At 51.5% G+C, this 17377-nt stretch overlaps 1 protein-coding gene across 1 annotated transcript; it reads right to left on the minus strand.

Moving 5' to 3' along the window:
• Positions 1-2285: 2285 nt before the first annotated feature.
• Positions 2286-11038, minus strand: Natd1 (N-acetyltransferase domain containing 1). Its single transcript, XM_050163727.1, has 3 exons — positions 10859-11038; positions 5972-6090; positions 2286-5197 (listed from the first exon to the last, which is right to left on the minus strand). The coding sequence occupies exons 1-3, from the start codon at positions 10953-10955 to the stop codon at positions 5081-5083; spliced, it is 333 nt and encodes a 110-aa protein (XP_050019684.1). The 5' UTR covers positions 10956-11038; the 3' UTR covers positions 2286-5080.
• Positions 11039-17377: the final 6339 nt, after the last annotated feature.

Raw genomic sequence — 17377 nt, forward strand, 5'->3', positions numbered from 1 at the left:
GGTCGTTTCTGGGAATGGGAAACTGAGATGGAACAGTAATGGGAGAGAAGGTCAGAGACAGTGGAAGGCCTCTAGGTTACTTAGGCACATTATGTATGTGCGGGGACAAAGCATCCTTTAGACTCTACCCACTCCCCACTCGCGACCCTCCCTTAGACAGGGTATCATTACGTCTGTCATCAAACTCACACAGATCTACCTGTCTCTGCCTCCTGAATGCTGGGACTAAAATTGTGTGCCACCACACCCCAGACTCCTGTAGGTCCTCAGATGGGAGCCGTGCTCACGTGTACACACGGACAGTCTCTACAGAGTTTCAGTGTGTGAACCGTCTCGGGACTTTCCCCAGGCACTAGCAGGGCCCAGGAAGATGGAGTCTTATCTGTCTTAGGTACCTAGTTATTCACTGGTACTCCCTGGACCTCAGAGGAAAGTGAAGGATCCCCACAGCTTGCAGGAGGCTGATGGACAGTTATGGGTTGAATTTGAAATGACTCAGGGTCCCATTTTGAAAACTTGGGACCTTGGTGGTATCACCATTTTTTGCAGGCTGTGGGTGTGACTTGGCTGGTGGAAGCTGGGCACTGGGAGTCAAGGAGCACAAGCAGGGCAGTAAACAGAGTTGGTGGGAGACCGGGCTGGTGAAATTTGGAGAAGGGCATGGGATCCGAGTGTTCAGCCCCTTGCCGTGCGGATGAGGAGGAGGCTCCTTGGCGTTCACACTGCTATGAGCGTCTCCATCATATCATGCTGCCATGAGCTGCCATGGCTTCTTCACCACGGTGGGCTGAACCCTGTGAAACCGTTGAGTCAAAAGAAATCTTTCTTCTGTTGTTTCTCTAAGGTATTATGGTCATAGTGATCAAAAAAGCTGCTATCCATGTGATGACCTACTTTCCTGAGTTCACACTTATTTCCCATAGCCAACAGATAATACACCAAAACTCTGATTCTCCAAGAGGATCTCAAATTTGAGGCCAGTGTGGGCAACACGGTGTGATCCTATTTCCTTTCTGTGGGAGACTCATTCCTCCTCTCATCGGTTCCACGGCATGCCTGGCTGGAATTCTCTCCTTTCTCATGCAGGAAGCTGATCCCCCTTTTGGGACCTGCCTTGGAGGCCCATTATTCCTGGTTTTCTGTTAAGCGGGGAGGATGCTAGGGATGGAACCAAGAGCCTTATGTATGCTGAGAAAATGTTCTACCCATCAGGCTTTGCGGTACCAGCAGACAGGCATCACTGCCCACATTGTGTCCTGCTTAACCTGATTATCTGGGCTGCCCACTCTCCTCTCTGCACATCAGAAGGGGCTGCTGGCCTGTAACCCACACTTGACAGAGCCTTAGCCAGTAAGTTCTCAATTAGTTCTTGTTAGTGGGGCAGGGAGGCAAAAGGAGTCTCTGCTTTGAGGGTGTTTTGGTGGGGACAACAGTGATGCATTTGTTCAGCAGGGCAACCCCTTAACAACTGTGTGATTATGGAGCTGGAGGACTCTACCTGCCAGCCTCAGTGGAACAACCTGAGTAGTTCTTAGATTCTATTTTTTTTTTTTTTTTTGAGACAGGGTTTCTGTGTAGCTTTGGCTGTCCTGCAACTCTATAGACCAGGCTGGCCTTGAACTCAGAGAGATCTGCCCGTTCTGCCTCCCAAGTGCTGGGATTCAAGGCCAGCACCACCACTTCCCAGCTGCAAGTTTTAATGTTTTTGTAAGTTCTCTGTCCTAAATCCTACACTGATTTGTTTTCCTGTGCTGGCTGACATCAGTGCTGGCAGCCGGACTGACCTCCTAGAAGTAGTTGCCTAAAGCTGTGAACATGGGATTGCTGATCTGTCTCCAAGCTGGAGTCAGGGATGATCCCATTGCTGGGAAAAACAGACCCCTGAAAACTCACGAGCATGCACTGATGCTCAACCCCCAGTAGAGGTGAAGGGTTTCAGCCCTTAGCACGGGCTAATCATCACTGCACCGCTACTGTAAAGTCTGTCTGCTCTTCTGCTGCCTGCCACAAACAGTGCAGCAAGAAGCCAGGTGTGACCCTGACCTTAGACTCTCTAGCCTGGGGAATCCTAGAAGCAAGTAAGTTCTTTATAGAATGTCCAGCCCTGGTTCTGCTGTGACATCACACAGCAGACTAATATACAAGTGCTGCGACGATCACTTGCTTTGCCTCAAAGACCTCCCTGCTGGCTTGGGGTGTAGTGACTGGGGACCGAACTGAAGACCGACAGAAAGACCATCAACTGTTCATCCCAAGGCACTGAAAGAGAACCAGAGAATACAATCTGACAACCAGAAAAGCATCTTTAATATCTTGAAGCCATAGGACACAGCTGAAATCCCTAAATGTGATCCTGGAGGTTGCAGTTAAAAGCTCAGCCCGCAGCTGCACAGGATCTCATGTACGAAATGTAGGGCAATGAGCTGGAAGTAGGACCCTGAGTAGAAGGACTTGTGGGAGGTCTTGACCAACCCAAGTCCTGATCTGAGGAACAATAGGTGAGTGGCCTGGTACTCAAGGGGAGTGTTCCTGTTCTCAAGCCAGATTTCTGGATGTTGGCCAAGTACCTTATAATTCAAGACAGAGCCCTATCTCAGTCCTTCAAAGGAATAAGGGAACTGCTAAAAACTTTATCTATGTATTGTTTCCCAAAGTAGACAACTGATCACAACACACGAGCTGGGAACCATCTAGAGGACAGGGATTAGTTTTGGATCCTGGGCTGTCTAGCTGTATGGGTTACAGGCTGGTGACTCCCTCAATCTGAAACTGTCCCTTCACCTGCAGGACAGGTCCAATAACTGGTGTCTCCTGGGCTCTTCATGAGAATTAAAGGTAAAACCACTTTAGGGCCCACAATGTACACTAGCTACCCAAGCCCTGGTGGGTTAGGTTCCATTTAAGAGGAGCTGGCATGAGCAGATTCTGTGTTCTTGTTTTGGAAAACTTGCACTGCTCCTGTGTTTACCAACGTTGGTCCAAGAATCCCCAAATGACCAACTTCAGGGCAAAGAGCAGCTCATGTATGAGAGGCTAGTGTGGGACCATGACCTCTTCTAGCCCTATAAAGCTGTTGCCCAGGCAATGAGGAGTAGGGATCCCGATGCTAATTACCACTATTGTGCTGGGAGACCTGTTGGCCCATGGTAGCCTTCAGAGCGTAGGCTCCCCTGAAGTGGCGGGTCCCACTATGCAGGTAGTGCTGAGGACCAAGAAGCAGGCTGGACACCAGGGAGGACCGCTTCCTACACAACCTATCTCTTCCCCATTCCTTCACTCTGAGGCTCCCTGACCTTGCCTGTGCCTTAGTCTTTTATCAGTTACCAACAGGATCATGCAATCTGTTCAAAAGTCAGAAAAATGAGGGGGCTGTAGGTCCCAAGACCAGCCTTGGCCCAGATACTACTGGTGGCAGATTGAGTAGGAAAGGCACATGAGTTACTGCCTGTGTAGACTGGGCAAGGAAGAGAAACCCCAGGGCAAAAACTGACCACAGCACAGACCTACTGAAGGAACATGAAGCCGAGCGACCAGTGGCTAACCATGGACTCCTGGAGTGAGCCGGGACATGGAGCAGGTGGGATGGAGAGGCAGATGGGTAGCACCAGAGTGGCCCAGTTGGGCAGTATTGGTTGGCCAAGAGGAAGAGGCAGAGATATGGTTATTGCTACACCGTAAGGCTGGGAAGCCTCCGGGACATGGGCAGTGGGACTTTAAGGCTGCCAAGGCAGTGAGGATGCTCAGGCCACCCTGCAGCGACTTGAAACAAGTTCACCGAGGAAGCCTAGCTACTCTTCTTGGGTCCACGAGTCAGGGACCCTCATTCAAGTACTGTGTTGTAGACACACTGCCATCACAGCTGGCAGAATACTGTCAGCAATGTCTTCCTAGAGGCCCAGGGTTTGTCTGGACCCGGAAAAAGAGTTCCTGGCAGACAGAGAAGGGCAGGGGTTATGTTAGATCATCCCAGAGTTCTAGGAGGCTGGAAAAGGAGCATCAAGAACAGGGTAAGAGTCAGGGGCGCAAGAGGTAGGGAAATGCCGAGGGTGGGGACCATGAAGATCCATGCCATGACTGCAGTGGTGAGTGAGGCTCAAGGGTTCTGAGCCAGTCAGGATACATGATCTCCTGCTACAGATTTAAGTACTCCTGCAGAGTGGGAAGGTGTCTGGAGTGGCTAAGCAGCAGTGGAGACGACCAGAAGCCAGGAACACAAAAGAGGATACAAAATGGATTTTGTGTGTCACCTTCCCACCCATCTCCAAGGTGACCTTCAAGAAAGGCCTGGTAGTGCTGCTGGAAGGTCAGAGAGGGCCGAGGATACAGCACTGCTCAGCAGACCAACACTGTCCTTTGAACTGACTCCAGCAGTTGAATACATGGGAAAGCAGACCCTCAGCCAAGGATCGTGTTTCTTTACAGAACCCAGACAGACAGTGTGGGTAACCAAGGAGAGGAAGGCATTCACTGTCACCTGCCCTGTTTCTGTGCTCATGTGCCGGTGTGCTTGCCCACAGATGGGCCAGGGGCACAGCTCTCACACACCAGGAACGTGCTCTCTGCTGCCGTTCCACCGCCTGTGCCAGGGCACACAAGTCTGAGAAAGAGAAAGGGTTACACTGGCGGTGGCTAAGGCTTGGCACCCCCTCCTTGGGAAGCTGGCACATAGGGTTCCTGTTGTTCTTCTTGGCTCCAGGAACACCCTCCTCATTTGCAGGAAGGACACAGCTCCAGGACGTGGTGGCGGGGACTCTACCTCACCCTCTTGCTGATCTGAGCAGGGACTCAGTAGCCAGGCTAGACGGGACGTGCGGCTGGTGGAAGAAGAATCTCAGCAAAGCCAGACCTCTGTGGGGAGAGGGTCCTGGCCACTTGGCCTGTCCTTCATTCCACTCTGGATATCCACACATCCTCAGCCAGCAGCTGGTCCCCAGAATTCTGGAAGAGGGCTGCAGATGAGTGTCCTTGCAAAAATAACTCTGAGCCTGTCCCCATGGGAACAGGTTCCTGAGAGCACATGAGCTGGCTGAGGCCCACGTGGAAGGCCCACAGGGTGCACTCCTGCACACAGTGGCCAGGGTCATGGCTGTAGGCGCTCCAGGTACTGTGGCAGGGGGTTTTCCTTGACGTATTTCTGGATATACCAGCAGGTGAGGTGAGCCTTCAGGTCTTCCTCCACCACGAAGTCCAGGGCGGCCTGGACCAGCAGAGGGAGAACAGTTGTTAAGAGTTGCAGCTTACTGGGGACTGAGGCCCATTGTGGTCCATGGCAGGGGGCCATCAGCGCTCTGTTATTTTCCCAGGTTCCCCATGTGGCTATCTTCCCATTTTGCCTAGCTCAGTGTCTCAAGTTCTTTCCCTGGTAACTGGGTTAATTCACAGACCAGCTTGTGACCAGGTCCTGTATGTAAGGGCACGAGGCCCAGGAAACCCCGCAGGAAGGGAAAAGAGGCCTCCAATCTAGGAGAATAAGGGAGTAAAGGAGCAGGGAGGGGAAGAGAGGGACACAGGACTGGGAAACCAGCAGAGGGCTTCACTAGAAACACAGGGGTGGGGGCTGCACCCAAAAAGGATTCTTTGGCTCACCTGTACTTTGTTCCCAGGCAGCCTGGGATTTTGAAGTGCTTGGGAGAGGCAGGTGGAGGTGGATGACCCAGGCATGAGCCTACTGACTCGGACATTCATTTACTTTGCATTATCAGGGCTTACTAAACAAGTCCTGAGTGCCAAGTCCTGGTCTCAAGGTGGAATCAGGCTATAGGGACCCTATGCTCAAAAAGAGTTGTCACCTGCCACAGCAGGCCTAGGAGCACAATAAGCAGTCTCCAGAGTTCTCCCACTGCTGACTGCAAACTCTTGGCCAGATGGGCCTGTGCAGCTGTGGCCTAGACACAAACTAGAGTTAGCCACCAGTCGATCTTCCCTGCAAGGGAAGAGTGACAGCTGTGTCCTGGTCTGCTGCCCATCATACCTTGGCCAGGTGCTTGGCAATGCCACGCCCACGGTAAGCATCTGGAACCTCTGTGTGCTGCAGGTCTACGATCCGCTTGCCCACATACTCATAGAGCAGGACAGCCCGGTCATGACATCCTAGAGCAGGGGATAGAAAGAGCTGAGGCATGGACTCCAGTAGTCCTCGGAGCTTCCCAGGTGTGGAGGATAGGGTAAAGAACGGTACCTGGAGCCAGACTACCACCAGTACGCTACAAGAGCTGAATTTTGAACAACCCCTGTACCTTATCCCCAGAGTAAGGGGCATGATGACATTCCTCAGAGGGCTGTGTGTAGAGTTCAATGGGGCATTCTCTGCTCAATGCAGTGCCCAAAACACCCAACCACCCACAAGACCTTGCTACTGTCATTCCAGGGACCCTAACCCTGTGTTCTCAGCTAACCCCCACTTAGAGGTCCAGCATAGGGCACAATAGAGCCTAATAAACCCATGACTTCAGTAGAGGGAGGATACAGGAGGCACTATCAGTCAGAGCACAAGCCCTGCCCATCCCCCAGCCAAGACTCAGGCTGAATCAGAGTCCACAAGGCATCAACATTAGGCACAGGAAGCAGGAACAAATCATTATCCACCCTCCCTGCCCTGCCAAGACAAGAGTTCACCAGTCTGCTAAAATCCTGCTGGAAATGTTCCTGGGGAAGCTGCTTCAAATCACAATGTATAGTTCTCTGACTGCCTAGCCATTCATCCACCCAATGTTTATCAAGTCGCAAACACTTCTCAGGTGCTGGGCATACAGAAAGAAACAAGGATCTGCCCTCATGACTAAGGGGAGCAAAGGTAAGCAAGAAGAGCAAGTAGCGTGTAATGTATCAGTCGATGGGGAATGGGCTCGGGGAGATGCTCCAGCAGGAACAGTGAGGACGCTGGTGTGGCTAGAGAGAGTGGACCAAGGGAGCGGGAAGTGACAGGGGCAGGTCCTGCAGTGCCTTCTTGGCCATCATGAACTAGATCCTTAGTAGAGGGAAGGAAGGTAATTCGTAGTTTCACAGAATCTTCTGGCTGCTGTGTGACAATCTAGGGCAAAAGAGTTCAATGCAGCAGCCGCCTTAGTCCTTGCGGGAAGAGGAGGCAAGACTACTCCAGAGGTGTCCACTCTGGAGGACTCAATGGCAGTTGAGGTAAGCTCAATGACAAAAGAAGCCAAAGGCAAACCTAACAATTTTTATTCGAAGGGACTGCCTGTGTGCGAAAGAAATGCTCAAGCTGGCTCCAGGGAGAGGCAGAGCCATTATGGCAGGGGTTGCCAGGGGGCTCTCAGAACAAAGCCTGTGTCATCTGAGAAGGGCAAAGTTGTTAGAAAGAGGGTATCTGGCTTTTGTGCAAAAGTCCTGAAGGAATGGGGGACACAAGGACCATTGGTGTGAGAAGTCCAGGTGGTGAGACAGCAGAAGCAGTCCTCATGATGCTCAGAACAAGGAGGCCAGAGTGGCTGCTCTGGCTCTGAGTGTGTCAGGGATCCTAGGGCCACCAAAAGACTAGCTTATGTTCCCAAGCAGTCTTGGGAGGCAGGGGCTGAGCTCTTGCAAACTTGCTAGTATCTTCAGTCTCTTCCTGTTCTCAATCCCATAGAGCCTACTTAGCCTATGGGCAACCCTGGAATATCGCAGTGATTCTCTGCCTAGGCCTTTGGTGTTTTGTTTTGTTTTTTCCTTTTCTTTTTCGAGACGGGGTTTCTCTGTAGCTTTTGGAGCCTGTTCCGGAACTAGTTCTTATAGACCAGGCTGGCAAGATCCACCTGCCTCTGCCTCTCGAGTACTGGGATTAAAGGTGTGTGCCACTACAGCCCGGTGGCCTTTGGTGTCTTGTGGTCAGGACAATTACCACCTTGTCCCCATAGCCCCCAGGAAAAGTCTGTCAAAAACCTGCTTCTTCCCACCAGATGCATGAGACTAGAGGTGGACTAGTTGCATATGGGAGCCCTGAGGCCTGGCCCCTGCGCCTTTAGTGGGATCCCCAGAGAACAGCCAAGTCCCCAGCAGGTGTCTGCTTGGGCTTGCTTTCAGATACGCCAGCAAGCTCCAGCCACACCCTAACTACAGCCCCTCCCTACAGCAGCCACTAAGTGTTTGATTAGCTGCTTGCTGGTCTTCCCACTAGCCACATCTGTACCCAGAGCCTCCCAGGTGGGCACCGCCTTCTCATTCCAGATGTTTCCTCACTAGGGGCTTTTCCTGACTGCCCACCATCACAGGACACAATACTCACGTGACACTATCAGTTATAACAATCCCCAACACCATGCAATGGATGGACCACCTGGACTCAGTCTAGGCGAGGCTCTGAGTGACCCAGACCTCTGATGACAAACATGTTGGGGATGGTGATGGGCACCCAGGAACTGAAGGAATGAGCTAGGCTCAGTTCTGGTTCTGTCTTCCTACTTGCGAAGTAGAGGGTAGAAAGATTCTGGGAGGGATCTAAGTGAGCCTTCTTGCCACCAGTAGCTGTCCCAGAGGTGGAGAGCTAGCTCAGCAGTGAAGAGGGCTTTCTGCTTTTACAGGGAACCCTCAGTTCTTAGCACCCATGCCTGCCTGGCAGCTCACACCTGCCTCTAACACCAGCTGCAGGATCTGACGCCCTCGTTTGACCTCTACAGGCACTGGAATACATGTCACGTGTATGTGCGTGTGCACACACACACACACCAAATCTTTATAAATCACATACACAGACCTAAGTGGCTGACCCTGGCTGAGGTAAGGAAAGAGAAGGCAAGGAAGGGGCTGGAGGCAGGGGCCTTATCTAACTTAGTCCAACCTTTAGATGACAAACCCTCAGAAGGCAGCCTAAGGTTCCATTCTGGACTGGCTGTGCATCAGCCTCCTGCCTTGGTCTCCCACCTAGGAAACAGTGGCCACACATCCTGTATTCAGAACTCATATACACCCGGGTTCTAGTCTCCTCTCCCATTCCGCATCAGCAATCTTGCTGTTTCCCGCCACTTCTGCTCAGGACTCAGGCATTTCTTCCACCCCTGCTCACACTGTGTGGACCAGGGTAGGAGCCAGCTCCCTGCTCCATCCATGCCCCATAGTATGTTCCCCACTAGCCCAGCCTTAGGGTTCCTGATCCATGTCATCTGTTTTCTTTTCAGGGTCAAGGCCAAACTCATATAAGCCAACATTTTCAGGCCCTGTACTATTCGCCCCTATGAGCTCAGTCTCACCATACCCGCCAAGCTCCCCTATCCAGGCACTGCTCCTGGCTGCTCTGAACACACACAACGGGGACTGCAGGACCTCTGCTCTCAACTGCTTCTTTTGTCCAGTGTCACTTCTCCCAAGGGCCTTTGTTTTATAAGACATTATGTAATTTATTTGAGACCCACCTCTCCTTATAGACTGTCAGCCCCACAAGCCCTGGGCACCTTGAAGCGTGCTGGTAAACAATAGGTACTCAGTAAATACTAGTTGAATAAACCCTAGTTGGCCTAGGCTGTGCAGGAGGAGTGGAGGAGGGGCTGCCAGCCTCTAGGCACCCTGTTTCCCCAGGGCACCATTTGTGGTTAGCGACAGGGCAGCAGGTTCCACAAGGCTCAAGTTTAACGCTGTAGTCTGCTCACAGGCAGCATTAGAGTGCTGTCCTTTTGACTGGACCCATTTGAAGAGAAAGGAAAAAAGAAGCTCAAGGGATCCCTGTTTTTCTCTTTGTGGATCTAATGGGTCTCCGGAGTCACCTGGAGAATCATACACAGCCTCCCTGGAACTCAGAAAACTTCAGAAAAGAGATTCTGAGAAAAAAAAAAAAAATCAACAAACAAAACCCAGACAAGGCCTCTCAAGTGACCAGGGCCAAGTGTCACTGCCAGCTGAGCCACCACCAGCATGACGACGGGACTTGTTTCTCTATGGAAAGAGCAGCTGGACCCAGATTTGAATATGACTCTGGTCTTGTTAAGGCTGGGCAAGTCACTTCCTGAGCCCCAGCCTCAGTTTACTCATGTGTAATGTGGGGCGGTATGTCACAACAAGGAAGCGACAGCTGCCTCCACTGTAGGTAGGAGGCACAAATGGGAGGCCAGGCCTCTTGTGCTTGTGACCAAGTGCTGGTCACAGAAGACTGGCTCAGAAACTCAGGACAGGCCGATCCGTACCTTCTCTGCTGCACAACGCACTGGCAGACCTCACGCAAGTGTGTCCTTTCATTGGCGCAGTGGCCTCTAAGTTAGGTCACAGACAGCCCAGAGGGCCCAGATGGGAGGGGTAGGCTACAAAGAATTCAAGGTCCCATATTTCATATTCGTTTCCAGTCCCTAGGATCAATGGGAGTGTCGGCCTGCTGGGACACACGCTACAGAAGAGGAGAGGCCTTGACCTAGCTCTCCGGTTTGAAAAGTAGCCATTTACCTATGTTTATCAGCACTTGCTGTGCACCGAATGTGTCATTCTGAACCTTTACTGCCACAGTATCTCATCCTCACTGCCAGCCAAAGCGGTGTTCACTACAACTATTCCCACTGCAGATTCTGGGAGGCCGAGGCACACATCGACCGGGCAAGTTGGCCTAACTAACATCTCAGAACCACCTACCCGCCTCCTCGTCCAGGCCACAAGTTCCCGGGGTTATGCCCCAGGCCCGCGCAGGCTCCTCCAGGGCGGCAGGAAGCAACCGAACACCCGGGGGGGATGACAGGCCACCAGCGACCTGCTCTCTAGGATCCAGGGTGGCAGCCCTCCGTCCGCGATGCCGGAAGCCGGCAGCGCTAGCAGGTGCGGGCTGCCCGGACGGGCGCGCTCCGGCGGTGCCTATCGGGGTTCGGGAGCCCTCCCGCCCCGGGATCCGTCCGCCCGCAGGTCCCGCCCCGTCCCGCCCGCGCGCGCGCAAACAAAGGCAGCGCGGTACCGTTGAGGCGCACGGAGAACTGGCGGCGTTGGCGGTCGTGTTCCACGCGGATGGGGCCGCCCTGCTCCAGCGCGCTCGGCGGGGTCGCGTGTGCCATCGCGCGCGCCGAGGTTGGGGACCCCGGGCCGCAGCGAACTGACTCTCGGGCGGCGCGGGCCGGAGAGGGGGGCGGGGCCGGAAATCAGCTGTGAGTCACGTGCGCCGCGCGCACGGTCTGTTTGGATACATTCCTGGCGTCTCTTAAAGAGGCCGCGCGGCGCGTTTCTCTCGCGGCCGCAACAATGATGGGCTGGCCCCTCAAGGATGCCGATTGTTCTCGGGTTTGCCCCAGATGCATCCGTAGGACCCACATGGACCCATCTGAAAAACACGTAACTTCGATCCGTGGGGCAATTCTGATCCTCCCTAAGACAGTCATCTAATATTAGGCACTGGCTTCACCGGCAAGCACACATACCCAGACCCCGGTTCACTGGGACTGGGCATTAAAAGGCATACATAGTCTCCAGCTGGAGCTCTGCTGGGACTGGCGCGGCGCAGCTCATCCACCTGGGGCTGTTGAAGCTACTGTTGAGAGATTACCCCCAGGCGTGTTTGGTACTGGGTGAAAAGTCACCTTTCCCAAAAGAAAGGCAGATTTATGAGGTCCCTGGGAAGCGAGCTCCCCAGGAACCAATGTCTCCCTAGAAACCACAGTATTTGTAACTACTCCTCAGCAAATAGTATTTGGAAAGTTTGCCATGCATGTTCACAGAATCACATTCTGTTAAGGTGCAAATTTGATGTCCACATCTATAAGACCACCATACAAATGGACATAAAGAAAGCTTGGGTGTACCTCAGTGGTAGAGTGTTTGAAGTTGTGTGTTCCTAACCGGCACAAAGTGTACGTCGGTGGTGGTGGTGGTGGCGGTGACTGGTGGTGGTGGTGACTGGTGGTGGTGGTGACTGGTGGTGGTGGTGGTGACGATAATGGAAGCACTTAGCAGCTAAAAAGAGATCTCCATGAGTCCACTGCCAATTGGTGTCTTCCTTTGGATGGAACTATGCTCCCTGATTTTTAGCTCTATTGACTAAACAGATTTCTCCAAGAACGTCCTATATAATGGAACTGCACAATATTGACCTTTTAGTATCTAGTTCCTTTCTTTTTGTTTGAGACCAGATTCCTCTGTGTAGCCCTGAACGTCAGGGAAACTGCCCCGTAGACCAGGCTGGCCTTGAACTCAGAGACCCGCCTGCGTCTGCCTGGGATTAAAGGCGTGCGCCACCACTCCCTAGTTTAGTATGTAGTTTCTCTCTTGGCATCCACCTGTGATCAGCCATGTTGTTGCTGCTATCACGTTCATCGCTGCATCAGGTATTCCATGGTGAGCGTGTACTGGTTTATCCGTCACATTTATCCGTCACATGTTAATGGGTTGTTTGTTTTGGTTTGGGGCTGATGTGAGTAACACGTTGTGGATATCCTCTGGCCAGTATTCCCCTGGTGTAGTTCCAAGGAATGTGTTGCTGGGTTGTATAGCCGGTGTATGTTTAGTGTTGTGAAGAACTACAGGATCCTTTTCTTTTTCTTTTTTCTTTTTTCTTTTTTTTTTCCGAGACAAGGGTTTCTCTGCAGCTTTGGAGCCTGTCCTGGAACTAGCTCTGTAGACCAGACCAGGCTAGTCTCGAACTCACAGAGATCCTCCTGCCTCTGCCTCCTGAGTGCTGGGATTAAAGGCGTGCGCCACCATTGCCCGGCCAAGATCCTTTTCTAAATGCGCAGTTTTACATTGCTACTGATAAGTTTGGAAGCTGCAGTGGACATTTCGTCATTCGTGGCAGTGATTGGCTCTTGAACCTTTCCCCAGGCTGCCAGGCCACTTACACATCCACTAATGAACACTCTTGCCTGGTTTTGTGCCCACTAAATTTTCATTTCAATTTCTTCTGACCCTTCCTATTGTTTGGTTAGAGGTCAGAAGCACTATTGAGAGTGTCTTTTCTGAGCAAGTAATTTCCTTTTCTTAAGGAGTGTGCGCTGTGCCACAGCATTTGTAAACAAAAGCCGGCTGAGGTGGGTCATGATATGCAAAGTGACGGAAAGGGGTCACATGATCAGAGAGGGCTAGGGCTTGGCTGAGTCAGGGCTGGAGGCAACTGTGAACTAGGAAGATAAGACCTGTGAGTCTCAGGTGACCTCACTCCCCAAGAATGTGAGTGGAGACGGCCAGAGCACGTTCCTGGACAGTGTCTGAGCAGGCCACTCATCTGCACACCACTGTGCCTTTGCATGACTGCCCTAGTGCCACTTCCTGGAGAAGCCCTCGTCTGCTCTTATGTCTACTGACAAGGCGTCCCACCTGCCAGTCTGGACTAGGGGAGAAGTCTGTCTGGCCTGATGCGGGTCAGACAAGGGCACATGACAAGCTCACTTCTCTTGGACTCTTTCTTCCCTGAGTGCTGGGGTCTGTGAGCCCTGCAGAAATCCATCTTGGAAGTTAGGCATAGTGTTGACTTGTACCCCTCGCACTTGGGAAGTGGAGGTGGGTGTTCAGGGCAATTCTCAGCTTACATCCTCAGCTTGAGCTATGGGCAACCCAGCCCACCCAAACCAAAGAAGTAAAGTCCTTTCCAGAAAACAAAAGAATAAAATGAGTGCCAGGTGGTGGTGGCCCACGCCTTTAATCCCTGCATTCAAGCCGCAGAGGCCAAGCTGCAGAGGCAAGTGGATCTCTGTGAGTTCAAGGCCAGGCTGGTCTACAAGAGCTAGTTTCAGGACAGGAACCAAAACCCTGTCTCGGAAAACAAAACAAAACACAAAAACCAGAGCAATGAATGTTTGCTGGAGTCACTGAATGTCTGGATGACTCAGTGCTGGAAGCTGCTCGTGCGTGAGGACTAGAGTAGGGTGTGAATCTGACTTATCTGGGTGCTCTTTAATCTGCCAGGCAGGTACTGAACATCTCCTGTGGGGCAGGGACTGTTGTGAGGACACAAATGAGCAAAGCAAAGGGCCCCCCCTCCATCCCCATAGCACAGCTCCACAGGGGTGCACTGAAATCAAAGAAGGAAGGAGTGGGTTGATGGTGCCAATGCTCCCCAATCCAGCTGGTTCTAGGTCAGTGTGCTCCTGGAGGCAGTTTGGCTTCAGGCAGGCTTCAGCTGAGATAGAGGCTTTTAAAGAAAGACTTGAAGGAAGTAAAGGAATGAGCTGGGTGGGAGAGGGAGAGAAGTCTAGGCAGCAGAGGCATTGGGTTAAGATAAAGAGCCCTGGGAGGAAAATGGGAGGCGGCAGTGGGGAAGAGACAGAAATCTTTAATAAATAAATAAATTAAAAAAAAAAAAGATAAAGAGCCTTGGTGGGGCCAGGCGGTGGTGGCGCATACCAGCTAATTCTAGTACTAAGGGGGCAAGAGGCAAGCGGATCTCTGTGAATTTGTGGCCAGCCTGGTCTACAGAGTGAGTTGCAGGACAGCCTGAGCTACACAGAGAAGACATATCTTGAAAAACAAAACAAAGCACTGTTGGGAAGCCACTGACTGCCACGGGGTCTTACAGCAAGGACCCCTGACACGCGCTGGGAAGTAGCCCGGGGGAGGGGATGGGGGAGGGCTTGGGGGAGGGCTTGGGGGAGGGCTTGGGCATGATTATTTGTTTTGAAATTTTTCCACATTTGTAGATAAAATAGTAAGTAAAATACAATCCTACTTACCTGCCCAATTGCTGTTTGTCTTCATTTAACAAAATTTAAAGGGTGTTTACATTCAGTAAGGACCCCTTCTTTGAGCAGGCATTTTACAAGCCGCTGAGCCACCACCACCTCTCAGTCCAAAACAATGTCCTGCCCTGACACTTCTTTCAACCCCTTACCCACCCACCTGGCCAGTTTTCAGTCCTTGTCCTTTTGCCTTTGCTAGAGTGTCATCCACCAGGAACCTTGCAGCTTGTGACCTTTTGGCCTGCCCCCGATCATTCTGATGTCCTTGCAATTGACTAATACACTGAACCACTCAGCACCCTGTCCCTTCACGGCTACATAAGATCTGAGAAATGGTGTTAAGTGCCCCTCTGTTAACTGCATGAGGGTGGCCCAGAAGTGGAACAGGGGTTAGTGACTCTGCGATGCTCCCAAGGACAACATAGCTGTTGTTCACAGTCTCATGCTCTGCCATCTTAGTGACAGGAAGGAAAGTTCCAGCCTCCACCTCCACCCTGTCTGTTGCCATGACTAGAAGGTCTTCTCAGCGCCCTGAACATTATGGATACTTTGTCTCTTTGCTGTGGTACTGTAACTGCCTGGGAAGGAATGAAGACTTCTAAAGACACTGTTGTGACTATCAGACTCTTCAAACAATGGGCCCCAAAGAAATAGGAATTTCCCCAGAAACCTCCTGCTGGGAGAAGGAAAGGCACTAGCTACAGGGGAACCTGTCTCCCTGAAAGATTTCACACAGGTCACAAGCTGTCAGAGCACCTTACGGGATGAGGCTGAAGTCCTGACAGTAACGGTCAAGGATGTGCAGGACCCCTTTGACTGACACCTTGACCACACTGCTTAGATGTGTTTATTCTCTGCCCTCAATTTAAACCTTTGCTCTCACTTCAGGATTCCAAAACTTGGGGGTTTTCTGGAACTGTTTCTTCCTCTCTCCCCCAGTGTGGCCACATTATTATTTTTTTCCCCAAGACAGGATTTCTCTGTGTAATCACTCTGGCTGTCCTGGAACTCTCTATAGATCAGGCTGACCTCGAACTCACAGAGCTCTGTCTGCCTCTGCCTTCTGAGTGCTGGGACTAAAGGTGTGCAGCATCACCACTGGGCCATGGCCACACTGAATACGTTTTTTTTTTTCTTTTCTGATTTCTATGTTTAATTTGGCTCCTTTGGTTGACTTATGGAGGAGGAGTGGCCAGACCTGCCTTGGAGCACAGGTTGTGACCCCCAAAGTTTGATAACAACAGTAAACAGAGGACACAACCCCAGGGAGGTAGACCTGATGGTGGAGTCTGAATGAGCTGGAAACCCCTCTTGTCTTGCACAAGTCACTTGACTTGATGTGGGTATCTTCACCCAGTCATAGGAGGGAGCTGAAGTTCCACCAGGAGAGGTGCCCACCGGAGTTGAGTACCTGGTCTTGGATGGACTCCTGGGTCTAGTCGTCTCTAGAGTCCCCAGTTCTGTACTCACAGGGCTTCAGTTTTCCTTCATTTGTGAAACGGGGCTGGGTCACATAAGCTTGTCTGGTGTCCAGGCATCTTGATGTTGGAGAGTAAGGGTTGAACAAGACTGGCTCATCTGTCCCTGGCCTGCTGTGTGGTGTCAGGCCAGTCACAGGCCATCTCCTTCACCAGGCTCCTGCAGACCTGGCTGTCTGCATTCTCCAGCTCTTGTCCTGGAGCTCCCATCCCACCTCTCCTCCTAGGGCACACACCTTTGTTGGGTCTGAGTGACACGGGCATGGCTGGGATGGCAGAGGCCCGTCTGTTCAGCAGCTCGATATTTTTCCAATGAGCCCTTCACCCCCACTGCACCTCTCAATTCTACAACTATTTTCACTTTCTGGTTAGAAGTATGGGGGATGCTCATTTTAAAAGCTCAGGAAAAATGTAGGAAAATATTAAGAAGAAAGAAGTCTCTCAAATGCACTAGCAAGCCCGATGTGGTCCCACGTCCTTAGAGAGCGGCCTAGCCTTGTGACCTATCGCTTCACTTGACCTGCTCCCACTTGTGCTTTCTGAACTGCAACTGCATGTCTGGACCCGGGATGCGGTCCCTGAGCTGTAACTGTGTTCTGGACCAGGGATGCAATCTCTGAGTTGCAACTGCATGTCTGGACCAGGGATGTGGTCCTCTGAGCTGCAACTGCTTGTTCTGGACCAGGGATGAGGTCATCTGAGCTGCAACTGTGTATTCTGGACCAGGGATGCTGTCCTCTGAGCTGCAACTGCATGTTCTGGACCAGAGGTGAGGTCTCTGAGGTGCAATTGCATGCAGGGATGCAATCATCTGAGCTGCAACTGTGTGTTCTGGACCAGAGATGCAGTCAAAAATGAAGCAAAGTGCCTGCTCACACAGAGACTTTGTCACAAGTATTTTTCCCAAAAATGTAATCAAGTCCTATTGGTTTTGCTGAGTTTTCTGTTTTTGTTACTTTGGATTGGTTTTTGAGACAGGCTCTCTATAAAACCCAGGCAGGCCTTAAACTTGCAACCCTGCCTCAGCCCTCAAGTGCTCAGATCATAGGTATGAGCTACCATGCCCGGCTCATATTTGCTGTTTTACAATTTAACAATATAATGTGAACATCTAACATTATTTATTTATTGAGTTTCTCTGTGTAGCCTTGGCTGTCCTGGAACTCACTTTGTAGACCAGGCTAGTCTTGAACTCACAGAGATCCACCAGCTTCTGTCTCCCAGGTGCTGGGATCAAAGGCATGTGTGTGCTACCACACCTGACTTTCAATACCATTTTAATGAGACCACACCTGACTTTCAATACCATTTTAATGAGGTCATTGCTATAGTTTAAAT

This window comes from Alexandromys fortis, unplaced genomic scaffold, assembly GCF_014885135.2.
Source record: "Alexandromys fortis isolate MF-2015 unplaced genomic scaffold, M_Fortis_MF-2015_v1.1 scaffold_149, whole genome shotgun sequence".
Classification (NCBI taxonomy): Eukaryota; Metazoa; Chordata; class Mammalia; order Rodentia; family Cricetidae; genus Alexandromys; species Alexandromys fortis.